This window comes from Equus caballus, chromosome 2 (assembly GCF_041296265.1).
Source record: "Equus caballus isolate H_3958 breed thoroughbred chromosome 2, TB-T2T, whole genome shotgun sequence".
Lineage (NCBI taxonomy): Eukaryota > Metazoa > Chordata > Mammalia > Perissodactyla > Equidae > Equus > Equus caballus.
This window is the reverse complement of record NC_091685.1, coordinates 27,541,786-27,556,949: the sequence shown is the minus strand read 5'-3', so window position 1 is coordinate 27,556,949 and position 15,164 is coordinate 27,541,786. Positions and strand designations below refer to the sequence as shown.

General features: G+C 36.5%; 1 protein-coding gene and 1 long non-coding RNA gene across 16 annotated transcripts in view; one reads left to right on the top strand and one right to left on the bottom strand.

Moving 5' to 3' along the window:
* PHACTR4 (phosphatase and actin regulator 4) overlaps positions 1–15,164 on the top strand; it is a 103,975-nt gene that overhangs the window by 66,658 nt on the left and 22,153 nt on the right. For 3 of the 15 annotated variants that reach the window (XM_023635024.2, XM_070260617.1, XM_070260614.1), the window contains 3 exons: positions 9,139–9,166; positions 10,136–10,309; positions 11,079–11,159. In XM_023635024.2, the coding sequence (XP_023490792.1) occupies positions 10,168–10,309; positions 11,079–11,159 (223 nt within the window). In that variant the 5' untranslated portion in view covers positions 9,139–9,166; positions 10,136–10,167. Of the gene's footprint in view, positions 1–9,098; positions 9,167–10,129; positions 10,310–11,078; positions 11,160–15,164 lie in introns of all 15 variants that reach the window. The other 12 variants (XM_070260616.1, XM_005607283.4, XM_005607277.4 and 9 more) reach the window with 6 other exon arrangements.
* Positions 2,848–3,799, bottom strand: LOC138923200 (uncharacterized). Its single transcript, XR_011436483.1, has 2 exons — positions 3,688–3,799; positions 2,848–3,039 (listed from the first exon to the last, which is right to left on the bottom strand). It is a non-coding gene; the product is annotated as an uncharacterized lncRNA (long non-coding RNA).

Genomic DNA, 15,164 nt, shown 5'->3' with positions numbered 1-15,164 from the left:
AGTTTTCTATTGACTCCTATTGTCTGTCTTACGTTGCTTTCCAACATGGATGATTAAGACTTGGTTGTAAATTGGATTCTAAAATAAACTCTGTCTTTGACCTGGGGCTTATTGTTAAACCCTGTTTTATCCCTTATCTCTAGCAAGTAACGTAGGTATAATGTGTATCTACAGCAAATAGTTGATGAGTACTTTTTCTGAAAGATGAAAAATGCTAAGTAATTTTTTAATAATACTATATATTTATTTAAAAATCACTCCAGAAATTCATCTGAAACAACTAAACTTGAACTAAAGAACTTGAATTAAATGTTGACCAGGAAAAAGAAAGAAACTGCTAGAACTCTGCATAATACATGATATAAGAAACAAGCCTATGAAATTTGAGGTGCTACAACTTGAATGAGGAAGTAAGGAGTTCAAAAATCAGGGCATAGTTTCAGGGTACCACTCAAACCAGAAACTCCAAACTGTAATTTGGTTACTTATCTTCCTCTCCCAAACTCCGCTCCCTCCAAAAAACACCAAGACCTCCAGCTCTGTGACGTGCTTTCCTAGTGGCCTGCAGCTGCATGACTCAAAGAAAAAGGTGTTTTCGCTGGAACACACAATTGTAAAACTATAGCCAGCGTCCTACACCCTGTTTTCTGGCAAACAAAGGGAAACAAGGACGGAAACTACCTTGTTTTGGCACTCATGGAAAACAGAATGGGCCCATAAAGTCATTGTAAATTCCGTAACTAGTTTAAACAGAAACAAAGGGATATCCAAATGTGACTCCAAGCCTGTATTTCTTCTGTCAAATTGGAAAAGGAAGGGAGATGGTTATAAAATCAGAATTATTGAGAACAAATGTTTGATGTGCAAATTTGCCTGTGAACAGTTTCAAGCTCACCTCTTTCAGCCCTTTATTTATGAGTATAGAACAAATTTGAGGTGTAATTGTATCATTAAAAATGAAAAAGAGGGATGATTTCTAGATGTCTGAATATACTTTTTGTCGCATAATTTGTCTGTCTGTCTGTTTCTCTTTCTTTCTATTGCAGTTTTCTACGTGATGCAATTGAATTTTCTTCCTATCAGACAATAATTCATAGTAGGAAGCCTGAAGTAGTGTACCAGTTTTAATGGATCCAAGAATGCTACAGAGAGTAGTGGCTTCAATTAGATCTAGTCAGCTGCTGCTGTCAAGGATTTATGCATACTTCGAAATCCTTCATTCTACAACTGAAAAGTTTATACCTGGTGAATATAGATCACCATTAAGTTTGGTCTCTAGCTCCTTCAGCACAAGATTGTACTCATGGCAAACAAGGGTGATATACTTTAAAAAAGTGTAGGAGTAGAAAATGTTTGGGTAATCCAGATCTCCTCACTTCAACTTGTGTTACTACTCCAGATCCAAAGTAACTATCCTTGAGTGGTTTAATTTGCTTAATATTTCAAACTATGGTTTTCACGTGGAGAATAATTCATTTTTATGTTTCAATTCGTTTTATTCAATTCATTTATTTCAATTCAATTTATGCTATTCAATTCATTTAATGTTTAGGACGAATTATTTTCTTTTGTGCATTTATGTATATGCTGGACCTCATTTATTAACTGTCATGATTTGAAAGCTCCCACTTTCCATTATAAACGGTAAATTTGGGTTTTTTCCAACTGTAAAAGCCAGACATGTTCATTGTTAAAAAAAAAAAAAAAGTAGGAGGCCATCCCCCTGGCCGAGTGGTTGGGTTCCCACACTCTGCTTCAGTGGCCCGGGGTTTCACAGGTTCGGATCCTGGGCATGGACCTAGCAGCACTCATTGGACTGTGCCGAGGCAGCGTCCCACATGCCACAACGAGAAGGACCCACAACTAAAATGTACAACTATGTACTTGGGGGGCTTTGGAGAGAAGAAGGAAAAATTTAAAAATCTAAAAAAAAAAATACAGGAAGCTAGAAAGAAGAAACACAAGTTTCCCATAATCCTACCATCAAAATATGTTTACATTTTGATTTAGTTCCTTCTATTTTTCTTAAAATATTTTAGCATAGTTTAGATAATGTGATATGCATAACTTACATATAAATTTTATTCTCTTTTTAACCTAGGATTATTAATTACTCTAGAAACTTAATTCTAATGATTGTACAAGTTTTATATAAATTTTTCAGGGTTTTTTTTCGTATACCTATTGTTGTACATGTAAGACATTCCTGATTATTTACCATGCTAAATAACATATCAGAAGTAACATCTTTGAGGAGCTTACTTCTTTTCAAGCTGAGTTTTCCAGACTTTTGTGTAAATGTTATGCTTTTATTAGAGAAAATGGTCTTATATAACTTATGCAAAGTTGGAATTAAAATTTGAAAAAAATATATGCATGGCCCTGGCCACTATTCTAGTTATACATAATTCCTAGTTAGATAATAAAAGAATATATGCACAAATGAAATTTGATAATGGGAGACCAGTTCCTGTTTCATAGACTCCTTGAAGTTGGATTATGCTGAGAGTAGGTCTTCAGTGGGCCACCTTCCCTTCCTGAAAATACTCTTGGAGTTAAACAGGAAAGGCTTGACTGGCTGCCTCGCCACTATCATTTAATTACTTGAAGATTCCACCCTTCATATGTAGGACATTTGATGGAATCAGGTTTTTCTGATTTCCCTGTGATATCAAATCATCGGTTTGGGGGGAAAAGAGAAGATGATTTACTTTTTTCCCTTTTCATTAGGAATGATTAATCAGCTTCCTCTTTCTTCTTTTTCTGATATCTTCATCCATGAGAACACTCTCTTGATTCAGAATTTCTTTGTTTCAGCAGGCACCTGAGCAAAGAATATATGGGAAGAACTGTATCAACACTTTATTTTAATCAGTTATAGGTGTTGCTCTTGAATAATGGCTAAAAGTTGAGTTTCCAGAGCAATCTCAGTCTAGTCTCCACCAGAAGAGCCCAAGAGTAATGACTTTGGAGTCCGATGTGTCTCTTCCATGTATCTTATCAACAGCATGAAGCATCTGCCTCAGCTTGAAGCCCGATCTAAAGAAATAAGGGGCACAGCAGTCAGAGAAGAAAGATTCCAAATACAGGATATGACTTAACGAGTTAAAGAAAAATTAATAATCTGATGCAAAAATTATTCACAATAATGATCTAAATCATAAAAGTTAATTGCTACATCCAGTTTAAATACAAAGTAATAACTTCTAAGAGAAGTGAACAAAAGATTGATAAAGTATGTGTTGAAATTTGAAGTAATTATAACTGGGTGGAAAATTAGTTTATAATGAGGCTTTAATAAGAAACCTAACTTTGGAATTGGTACTGTTTATAAATTTTGATATTGAAGAGCATTTGAGATAAATACCAAACTGTTAAATTATATAGAGATTAATACCAATCACCTAGGTTGTTGTAAGAATTAAATCATATAATGTGCCAGGTTCATAAATTACATTCTAAAAACCTGTTAGTGAATGAAACCGGATATTGTAAGATTTCAGCTCAATCTTTATTCTGAAGGCAGGGGGAAAAGGATCACAGATTTTGAAGTTGGCGAGACTTGGATTTGAATCCGTTATATCACTTATGCTTCAGGCCAGTAGATAGCACCCAAAGAATGAAACATACAAATAAAAGCAATGAAATCATATTTATAAAGTGCTGAAATTAAATAAACCAACTCACCTGCAAACAAAATACAATACCCAGTGAAAATATCCTTCAAAAATGATGAAATAAAATTATCCTAGTTGGAAGTGCAGGATTGCAGGAAGAAATGAAGAATACTTGAAAAAATAAATATTTCCTACAGAAATAGAAAAAAATATTGACAACAATAGTGTTTTCTTTCATTTATTGTTGTATGTATGTAGAAGAAAATATGACAATAACTCAAAGAGTAGATAGAGTTAAAATGTTGTAAGATTCTTGCATTGTTCAGTGTTCAGAAAGTAGTAAAAGTACTAAAGTAGATTGTAGCAAGATGAGGATGCACGGAACAAATGAGACCAATAAAAAATAAATAGCAAAGTGGTAGACTTCAACCCAACTGTGTCAATAAAAACATTAAATATAAATGGACTAAACACTCTAGTTATAACAATTGTCAAAGTAGATAGAAAAACAAAATTAAGGCTGAAGTGTTACTAGAGTGATAAGAGGGAATTTTATAATAAAAGGATCAGTTTAACAGGAAGCTACAGTAACTAGATTTGTATAGACTTAATAACATAGCTTCAGAGTATATAAAGTAAAAATTAATAGAACTAAGAAGAGAAAGAGACACATCCACTTTCACGGGTACAGATGTTAACATACCTCTCTCAGTAACTGATAGAAGAAGCGGACAACAAATCAGAAAGGATGTTAATGATTTGTGCACCTTGATTAACCAACTCGTCCTAATTAGTATGTATAGAATACTACACTCAATAACTGCACAATACACTTTCTTTCCAAGTGCAAATGGAACATAATATGTTACAAATCTAAAAAACATAACTGCAAGCTTTTTTATTGTTTATTTTTAATTTAAGCTATATTTGAGGTTAGGAAACACAGACAAGATCCTCACAGTTCTTCTCTAGGAATACTTTGCTTGAGTAGGAAACACTGGAATGATGCCAAGATTTTCTAGCTTATCTTTCTTCAACAAAGAATTAGGTTACAGGCAGAGAATGTCTGCCTCTGTGTCTTTTAACATGCATAAAATTTCCAGATAATAATCTGGGATCGAGTTTAACAAACCTGACCATAACAATCACCTGGGAAGATTTTTGAAAATAGATTCCTACATCCCACCTCCTGGAGATTCTGTATTTTGAAAAGGCAACTGGGCTGATTCCAAGGATATGAACAGATTTGGGAGTCACTGAAATAATGTTCTATTTGTCATGGAAGGCGAGGAGGGGAGGTGGCAGGGGGAGGGAGAATATGAGAATATAAGAATATGAATGAGTAAATTTGGGATAATAACTGGGTCAGGGCTGGGTGTGGCTGAACCCCACTGCCTGAGGAAAGAGGCATATCCACTTCTAAAAGTTTTATAAACGTGAAAATTAAGCACATTTGCATAAAGCATCAAAGAAAAAAATTGCTGCTCTGTTTACTTTTTGTATTCAGTTACTTTCTTTACATAAGGAAAGAGGAGGGCTATTCTTAGCAATAAATGTGACAGCAGACGCATTCATTTTTATCATAAGCTCTTGGTATTTTCCACATGTGCGGTAACTTTTTTTTTTAATAAATGATTCACATGTTATCTTTTAAAAAAAATTTTTTTTCACCTTTTGACCCCCTTCACCCATTTCTCCCACTCCCCACCCCCTTCCTCTGGCAATTACCAGTCTTCTCTGTATTTATGAGCTTGGTTATTATTTTTTTGTTTTTTTAAGATTCCACATATAAGGAAGATTGTTTGGTATTTGTCTTTCTCTGTCTGAATTATTTCAGTTAGCATAATGCCCCCGAGTCCATCCATGTTGTCACAAATGGCAAGATTTCATTTTTTTTATGGCTGAATAATATTCCATTGTGTATATATGTATACCACAATTTCTGTATCCATTCATTTACGGAGGGACACTTGGATTGTTTCTGTATCTTGGCTATTGTAAACAATGCCTCAGTGAACATGGGTGTGCATATATTTTTTCAAGTTAGTGTTTTTGTTTTCTTCAGATAAATGCCCAGAAATGGAATTGCTGGATCTTATGGTAGATCTATTTTTAATTTTTTGAGGAACCTCCATGTTTTCCATAGTGGCTGCACCAATTTACATTCCCACCAGCCATGCACAAGGGTTCCCTTTTCTCCACATCCTTGCCGACACTTGTTATTTCATGTAGTTTTGATAATAGCCATTCTAACAGATGTGAGATTCTATCTCATTGTGGTTTTGATTTGCATTTCCCTGATGGTTAATGATGTTGAGCATCTTTTCATATACCTGTTGGGCATCTATATGTCTTCTTTGGAAAAATGTCTATTCAGATCTTCTGCCCATTTTTAATCAGATTGTTTTTTTGCTATTGAGTTGTTTGAGTTCTTTATATATTTTGGATATTAACCCCTTATCAGATACGTGATTTGCAGATATTTTCTCCTATTCAGTAGATTGCCTGTTTATTTTGCTGATGGTTTCCTTTGCTGTGCAGAAGCTTTTTAGTTTGATGTAGTCCACCTTGTTTACATTTGCTTTTGTTCCTTTTACTTTCGGTGTCAGATTCAAAAAATCATTGCCAAGACCTATGTCAGTGAGCTTATCGCTTATGTTTTCTTCTAAGAGTTTTATGGTTTTAGGTCTTACCTTGAAGTCTTTAATCTATTTTGAGTTAAGTTTTGTGTATGGTGTAAGATAGTGGTCTGGTTTCATTCTTTTGCATGTCCAGTTTTCCCAGCACCATTCATTGAAGAGACTGTCCTTTCCCCACTGTATATTCTTGGCTTCTTTGTCATAAATTAATTGACCATATATGAATGGGTTTATTTCTGGGCTTTCTATTCTGTTCCATTGATCTATGTGTCTGTTTTTATGCCAATATCATACTGTTTTAATTACCATAGCTTTGTAGTATAGTTTGAAGTCAGGGAGCATGATGCCTCCAGCTTTGTTCTTTCTCAAGATTGCTTTGGCTATTCGGGGTCTTTTGTGGTTCCATACAAGCTTTAGAATTGTTTGTTCTATTTCTGTGAAAAATGCCATTGAAATTTTGATAGGGATTGCATTGAATCTGTAGATTGCTTTGGGTAGTATGAACATTTTAACAATATTGATTCTTCCAATCCATGAGCACAGAATATGTTTCCATTTATTTGTATCTTCTTAATTTCTTTCCTTAATGTCTTATAGTTTTCAATATACAAATCTTTCACCTCATTGGTTAAATTTATTCCTAGGTATTTTATTCTTTTTGATGTAATTGTAAATGGGATTATTTTCTTAATTTGTCTTTCTGACAGTTGATTATTATGTATAGAAGCACAGCAGATTTTTGTGTATTGATTTTGTATCCTGCAACATTGCTGAATTTGTTTACTAGTTCTAACGGTTTTTTGATGGAGTCTTTACGGTTTTCTGTATATAATATCATGTCATCTGCAAATAGTGACAGTTTTACTTCTTCCTTTCTAATTTGGATGTCTCTTATTTCTTTTTCTTGCCTAATTGTTCTGGGTAGGACTTCCAATACTGTGTTGAATACAAGTGGCAAGAGTGGGCATTCTTGTCTTGTTCTTGATCTTAGAGGAAAAGCTTTCACCTTTTCACCATTGAGTATGATGTTAGCTTTGGGCTTGTCATATATGACCTTTATTGTGTTGAGGTACATTCCCTCTATATGCACTTTGTCGAGAGTTTTTACCATAAATGGATGTTGAATTTTGTCAAATGCTTTATCTGCATCTACTCAGATGATCATATGATTTTTATCCTTCATTTTGTTAATGTGATCTATCACAACTTTTTAGTATAAACTGAACTTGTTTTGAGTTCATATGCTGGCAGGCGTAAATGTTTGAAAAGATATCAAGATTTTGTTATTTTAAATGTATAAGAAAAAGGGGGCACATATAAATGTGTTTTTCAATATAATGAAGAATTAAAAGAGATGAACTAAGTCCTACTTTAGAAAGTGATTAGATATCCAAGAAGATAGTGGAAGCAGCCTTGATTGGCTATTCATTTAAGAACTTTACAGACAGGAACTTTTCTGAGAATATGTTAACATCTGATATTCCTGAAGCTTTTTGGCTATTTTTCTTTAAAAGCTTCACATAGCACTAACACCTCTTCTTTCATATTGTTAGTCTGGTTTTGTTTTTCATTGGGTTTTCTTTCTTTCTTTTTTTCTTTGGATATTATCTTCCCTATTCCTTTTAACCAAACAGGCATTTTCCTGTGTTTCTTTTGGAACTGAATGAGGTTCACTCAGTGGGTGGGTTAGCAGAAGATTTAAAGTTTCAGTCCCTCCCCGCCTCTGCAAGTAAGGCTGCTATTGGAGAATGAACAGCTTATGTTACTTAGCTCCATTTCTGAAAGCATTATCACTAACACATGTTAAATATTAGGATATTATAAATGCTCTGAAATGTCTTCAGGTCTCATTGACAGTCTATAATTGGGAGAATACTGTCTTACAGCACTAACTCTTAAAAGCAATACCATGTATTCACTTTAGTGCCATCTTGGAGATCTATCCCAGGGTACCACTGAGGGGAAATTGTTATGACAGGAGTTCTTCTAATGTTTCTGGCAACTGAACTTTTACAAATACGATCCAGTGTTAGCAGATTCTGGTGCATTTCATGTAAAGAATCAAAGCACTTGAGACCCAGGATGCCCACAAGTAAATCATGCAACCAGAAAGAAAAGAGTCACTGTCCTCTGTCATCTCGATGTGTTGCACTTGGGTAACCAGGAACCTGTTTTGCCCAAGTCATCAGGGCCCAGCAAAATAATGCATCAGCATTCATTGCTGCAGTCACTCTGATAATTTCGATTGTATAAATCTGACCTTTATCAACTGACTTCCTAGACTCACGTCTGTAAACTGGAAAAAGATTGAATTTGGCAAGTGTTTCCCAAAAAAAGAAAAAAAAAAGAAAACGCTTGTTGATTGTATATTTTCTCTTATGGAAAAATATCCACCATAGCAAAAGGAGACTTTTTGAATGAATATGTTATACCCTTTTATCCACGCCCCCAAAAGACATTATTTGCTTCAGATGCGAATCGTTTACAATTAACATGTTAGGGCCGGCCCGGTGGCGCAGTGGTTAAGTGCGCATGTTCCGCTTTGGTGGCCTGGGGTCTGCTGATTCGGATCCCGGGTGCGGACATGGCACCACTTGTCAAGCCATGCTGTGGCAGGCGTCCCACATATAATGTAGAGGAAGATGGGCACGGATGTTAGCTCAGGGCCAGTCTTCCTCAGCAAAAAGAGGAGGATTGGTAGATGTTAGCTCAGGGCTGATCTTCCCCCCCAAAACAAAAAAAAAGAATTGTTACAATTAACATGTTAACTTATTACATGTGATTATACAGTATGTGGTCCTTGATGTATTTCTATAAAGTAAGGGTTCCACTTTAATTCCAGGACTGTTACTCCACATGACTCTTTTTTTCTTCTCCTCTAGACTTCTCCAGAGAACCCTGGGACAGTAGGTGGAGTGCAAAGCTGTATTGTGTTGCCTTCCTGCTTTTTTTGTTGCCTTCCTGCTTTTTTTTTATTGTTATTATTCTTGGCCCAGTCTTGGCTGCTCCTTTCTTTACCACTAAAGCTAACTAAACCCTGCATGTTGGGTCATTGTGAAGGACTCATGGCCTTTCATTCCAATCCTGCACATTTATCATGATGTCACTTATGTTTCTTGTCAGATCCTTAAAATCAGTATTGTCCTTAAAGCAATATTATGATAGGCACTGGAATCTCACCTCTACTTTCCAAAAAAATTTCCCTCCATTTTAAAGCACTCCCTTTCCAAAAGTCCATTACCCCCACCCCAAGCTCCTTCCAGTGCTCCAAAACTACCTAGGGTCTTTTTTGTGAAGGGAGAAAATAATTGATAAACAGATACAAGTAAGGTATTAACACTTAAAGTGTTACCCCTCCCTGAAATTATTTATGTCCTGAACGAGGAGGGCAAGGAGAAGGCAATGTTTAACAAAGAATAGTGATTCACTCACTCACGGTGGAATTCCCTGCTTCAGTGCCACGGGAGATGGTAGTGTTAGCTGTGAAAGACCTGCCCCCATGCCAAGAGGATGGAAATGGCAACAGCAGGAACCTACATTGAGGCAAGATCTCATGCACATTGGGAAAACATCCACATTTGTGTGTGTGTGTACCTTTAAGAGATTTTGAGCTGGGTATTATCATCTTGTTGAATTTTTGTCCTAAAATCATATTGGCTTGGTTTGGTTCCTTTTCCTCCTTGTAGTTTATCAGTTATAGATTTCGATGTTTGGTGTGTCCATGTGATGTCAAGGAGTCTGACTGTCTGCATGATCGTTTATCATTGCTCTGATCCTTTCCAACTACCACAGGAAGAGAGGGGAAGGGACCTTTTCGAGATTATGCTGAAATAGTAAATTGGCTGTTCTCTTCCCTCTCTCTCTCTCACCAAGCAACAGAAGAAGCAGGCCAGCCCACTGCAGACCCAGGCATGGTCATGGACAGTGTGGAAGCAGGAGACACGACACCTCCCACCAAAAGGAAGAGCAAGTTCTCAGGCTTTGGCAAGATCTTTAAGCCCTGGAAATGGCGGAAAAAAAAAAGTAGTGATAAATTCAAAGAGACATCAGAAGGTGGGATATTAAGATTTAAATATATGTTCTGAGTTAAAGAGTTCCCTATTTTTGAAGTACCTGTTTCATTCTCTTCCCAAGTTTCTATAACCCCCTATTTGAAGAGGGAATTGAATCTTTTAGAATTACAAAACCAAGTGGTCGCTCACTAAGCCTTATATTGTGTAGCCTCATTTCTAGGTTGGTATTTTGATGGGATTAAAGTTTAGTTATTGAGAGGTGAATGGAGTTCCTGAACTGTAGTAAATCTAAGATGCTTCTTTTTTTCTACTCTGGCCACTTACTTCCAGGAGAAGTTCATCCATAAATACCTTATTATTGAAATTTCAGTTAAAAAAGAAACAGCTGGGGGCCAGCCCCTTGGCGTAGTGGTTAAGTTTGGTGTGCTACACTTCGGGGGCCCAGGTTCACGGGTTCAGGTTCCAGGTGCAGACCTACACCACTCGTCAGCCATGCTGTGGCAGCGACCCACATGTAAAGTGAAGGAAGATTGGCACAGATGTGAACTCAGGGCTAATCTTCCTCAGCAAAATAAAAAAAGGAAAGAGAAAAAGCTAAATTTATAAGGTTAGGTCCTTTTGGAAAATATACTTTCCCAATAGCACAGGATATAAAAGAAATTGTTTTAATTTGAAGTTAATTTTCCTGTTCTTTCTTTCCTCAGAATAGAAAATTGAACCACTTTATTTTTTTACCTGTGGAATTAGAATGCTTAAAGTTGACCTTTAACTGCCACATTTCTAAGTGCTGTTTTCCAATTTAATGTTAGTTTTAGAGCGAAAAATATCCATGCGAAAACCGAGAGAAGAGCTGGTTAAAAGAGGGCTTCTGTTGGAAGACCCTGAGCAGGGTGAGTTCGCAAATAAGTAGCATATGCCTGTCTCTGTACACTTGATCTTTGGTTCTGACTAGGTATTTGAATTTTCTTTCTTGCTTTTCTTATTGCTGTTGTTTGGTGGCGAGGCTTTAAAAAAACTGTTCATGCATCTAGGATATATTTTAAAAAGACAAAGACAGCTCAATAGAAAAGTCTGCAAAAGCGTTGAACAGACAGTTCACTAAAGAGTACAAATACCCAACAAATTTAAAAAGTGGGGTTTTTTACTTAATTAGTAATTAAGGAATACAAATTAAAACCAAGATAAGATAACCCTACATGCAAGCTAGAAAGACTAAAATTAATCAAACAACCAAGAACAAGAGTTAGTGAGGGTGTGAAATAAGTGGAATTCACATAAAACTGTTAGTGAAAATGTTAAAGTGGAGTCATCTTCTTGAAAAAAGTTTATCATAATCTATGAAAGCTGGAGATATGGAAACTTAGCTGTAAGTATGTCCGATCCTTGGTATATACCTGACAAAAATGTGTATCAAGAGACACGTACAAGTACACTCCTAGCAGCAGTATTTACTAACAATAGAGCAAAACTGGAAATAGCCCAGATGTTCATCAGTAGTAAAATATATAAATACCTAGTGATACATTTCTAAAATGAAATATTATACAGCAATGAAAACAAACTACACCTACCTGCTATGATATGAATCTCGTAAGTAATATTAAGCAATTTAAGTCAGTCATGAAAGAATTATATTGTATCATTTCTATAAACGTAAAGGAAAAACAGGCAGTAATAAACTACAGTGTTTGGAGCTGCATGCTTAAGTGGTTAAACTGTAATTAAACAAAGAAAGAACTATTACAACAGCTAGGAAAATAATTGCTTTGTTGGGGAAGGAGAGGTATGTTACTAAGGAGAGAGGGAAGCCTCAGGGGTCTGGAAACCTTTTATTTCTTAATGTCCATCGTGATCACACAAGTGTTCTTGTAATAGTTCAGTGAAATTTACATTTATGTTTTGAACATTTTTCTCTACTTGTGTTGCACTTGACAATGAAAAAACTAAGTAATAATAAGATGTTTTTACGGAATTCAATGCCATACCATCTATATTTGATTTATTTAAGGAAGGCAAATATTTTTGTGGGACTGAAAATATCTAATGAAGAAAAAATATTAAAACATAAGTGAAAATCACTGTTTTGTTAAGGAATCTCAAACTTAAGGGTATAAATATGAAGCGATTTTATTTCTTCTAATAATTTCCTGTATTAAAGTCCATTTTCTTGCTGAGGGGGAAAAGCTATTTACCCTTCCTTCCAAGTGTCTGCTGTATCTGGCTGTGGTCTTTAACTCTGAAATTGAGTGGTTGGTGAAGGATCCATGGGGCAGACATTATCAGCCCCTCTGTACGTCCTCAGCTTTGTGCTGGCTGCAGTGCTGTGTATCATTTCCTCCTTTTTGACCAAATTTGTCTCCATGCCCATGTTCCTGCCCTAATCTTCTATCTGTCTGTCCTAAAGATCATGTTTTGGTATTTCAACATTCATTGTCAGTTTAGTAATGTCAGGACTTTCTCCACTGTGTGACTTTTATGAAGCAGCTTATCAGAAGAGTAAGACTATAGTATATTGGTTATATTTTGTTTCTCTCCATTAGTGTTACTTTTGTGTGAGACAAAATCTGAAAGCCAAGGTTTGAAAATGCATCATATCCTTTGGACAATGGGAGAAAGGAATCAAACTAATGGAGTGTTATACTTTTTAGATTTTGAATCATGTGAATGTATTGTCTATTTGCAAAATTTAATTATGTATATTGAAGCTTTATTATCTTACCTGTATAAAAACTAAGCACAGAAAACAAACTTGAAGGAAAAATACTAAAACATTATTACCATTGGTTACCTCTGGATGTTGGGATAGGAATATGGGGGAAGGTTTCTTTCTATTTTTCTGAATTTTCTATATAATTAGTTATGAGCACATATAGCTTTTGTTTTTTTGTAAGTCTGTTTTGTACTGTAGGACACAAAACCTTCTAGGGGGCCAGCCCCATGGCCAAGTGGTTAAGTTCAAGCTCTTCGCTTTGGCAGGCCAGGGTGTTGCTGGTTCGCATCCTCGGCATGGACATGGCACTGTTCATCAGGCCATGCTGAGGCCGCTTCCCACATAGCACAACCAGAAAGACCTACAGCTAGAATATACAACTGTGTACTGGGGCACTTTGGGGAGAAGAAGAAGCAAAAGAAGAAGAAGAAGATTGGGAACAGATGTTAGCTCAGGTTCCAATCTTTAAAAAAAAAAAAAAAAAAAATCTTCTAGGTATTTAGGTGGTTAACTACAATTATAACGCCTCTGCTGCGGCACCTCTGGCCCTTGCATTTTTGGTATAGCCATTCCTCACCCCACGCCGTCTCCTGCCTCTCACCTTTCTTGCTCACACACCACAAACCCCATACATTACTACTTTCTTGTTTTTCACCTTTGTTCAGTCTCTTTTGCTTTGTGCTTCCTGTTGGCTCTTGATCCAAGTTGTTTTTAGCCTGCGAGCTCAAAGGCATGATTAATAAAGGACCTATAGCCATTTGACAAGATGCCACTCTGCCAACCAGAGAATTGACCTAAGCTTTATTCTGTAAGAAGAAACTCAGAGATGGGCCTTAGGGCCTGGTTTGTATATCTCCAGTTTAGGCCAAAAGCAGTGTTTGAGATTTGAAGTCCTTTTCATACCGCTTTTGGCTTGATTATGGTTCTAACTTGACTGTATTATAAAATATCTAATAGATTTTCTGAGTTTTGGGGGGCCATTCATAGATTTTAAAGCCAGATACTACTTCTCCTCCACTCCTAGCATTGCAGAAACCCTTTGCATTAAATATAAGAAATGGTACTTCAAAGTAGACAATCCTGATTAAGTGACTTGAGAGAAAACTGATCATTTTTGTGTATATTTTACTAGTATGTGCTGAGTAAAAACCAGTTAATAATGTGTCTTAACCTTTCACTATATAGTTTTCAAAAGCAGCAGTCTTTGTTGGCTTTGAAATGATTCATTGCTTTATGTTCTACAAAGTCCTGTTTTTGTTAAAGCTGGACGTGTTAACATAAGCAGTAATTTACTATGATTGCGTAGTTGTTGTCTTCCTGCCCCCTCCCCTGTTTTAAAATAAAAAAGTTGTTGTCAGAATCCTTTCACTTTAGAAGTACTCTTTCCCTTAGTGCTCCTTTGCATTAGATTCTTTGCTGCTTTTAGCTCCAGCTCTTACTGAGACTGCAGGAAGAATGATACTGTCTGATCTCCTAGTAGGAAGTGGTGGGGTGAGGGACGCTGGTCTGTGAGAACTGGAGGGCCTAACTCAAGACACTAGAATGACCCCACCCACTGTGTCTCACTATGGAAAGCAAAGAAGGACACCATCTAGAGAACAACTGGTTCCGGTCCCCATGACACTAGGAGGTGAGACAGAGCTTTTAGTCTCTAACCTCAGTGTTTCAGTCCTCTCCTCCAAAGAGCAGTAAAGGGGAATGTTTGTCCAGTTGCTCCAAGAAGGAATCTTACCTACAATCTTCATAGTGATGAGTGGTCTTCCCAAAGCCTCCAGCCTGGTGATCGTTCCTGCAGCTTAGTTTGTGGGCATTTGTCGTGTATATCATGTTTATCTCTGATCTGTCTATGAGTTCTACCCCTTGCTCTTCAGGCACACACTGCAATTCCTCACCTCTATTCTAACAATAGCTCGTTATTAGTTTTCCTGTTCCAATCACTGCCCGTCAACAATCCATCCTCCTCACAGCTCTCACAATTAACCTTCTAAAAGACAGATCAGATCAGCTCTCTCTTCTACTTTAATTCATTGGCTCCTGTTACCTACAGGATTCAGTCCAGGCTCTTTCACGTGGTGTTTGGTATCCTTCATAGCCTCGCTCTTGCTTGCCTTTCCAGTCCTATCCATAACTATTTCTTATGTGCATTTATTCTCCTGCCAGACCAAACTAGTTGGTAGTTCCCAAA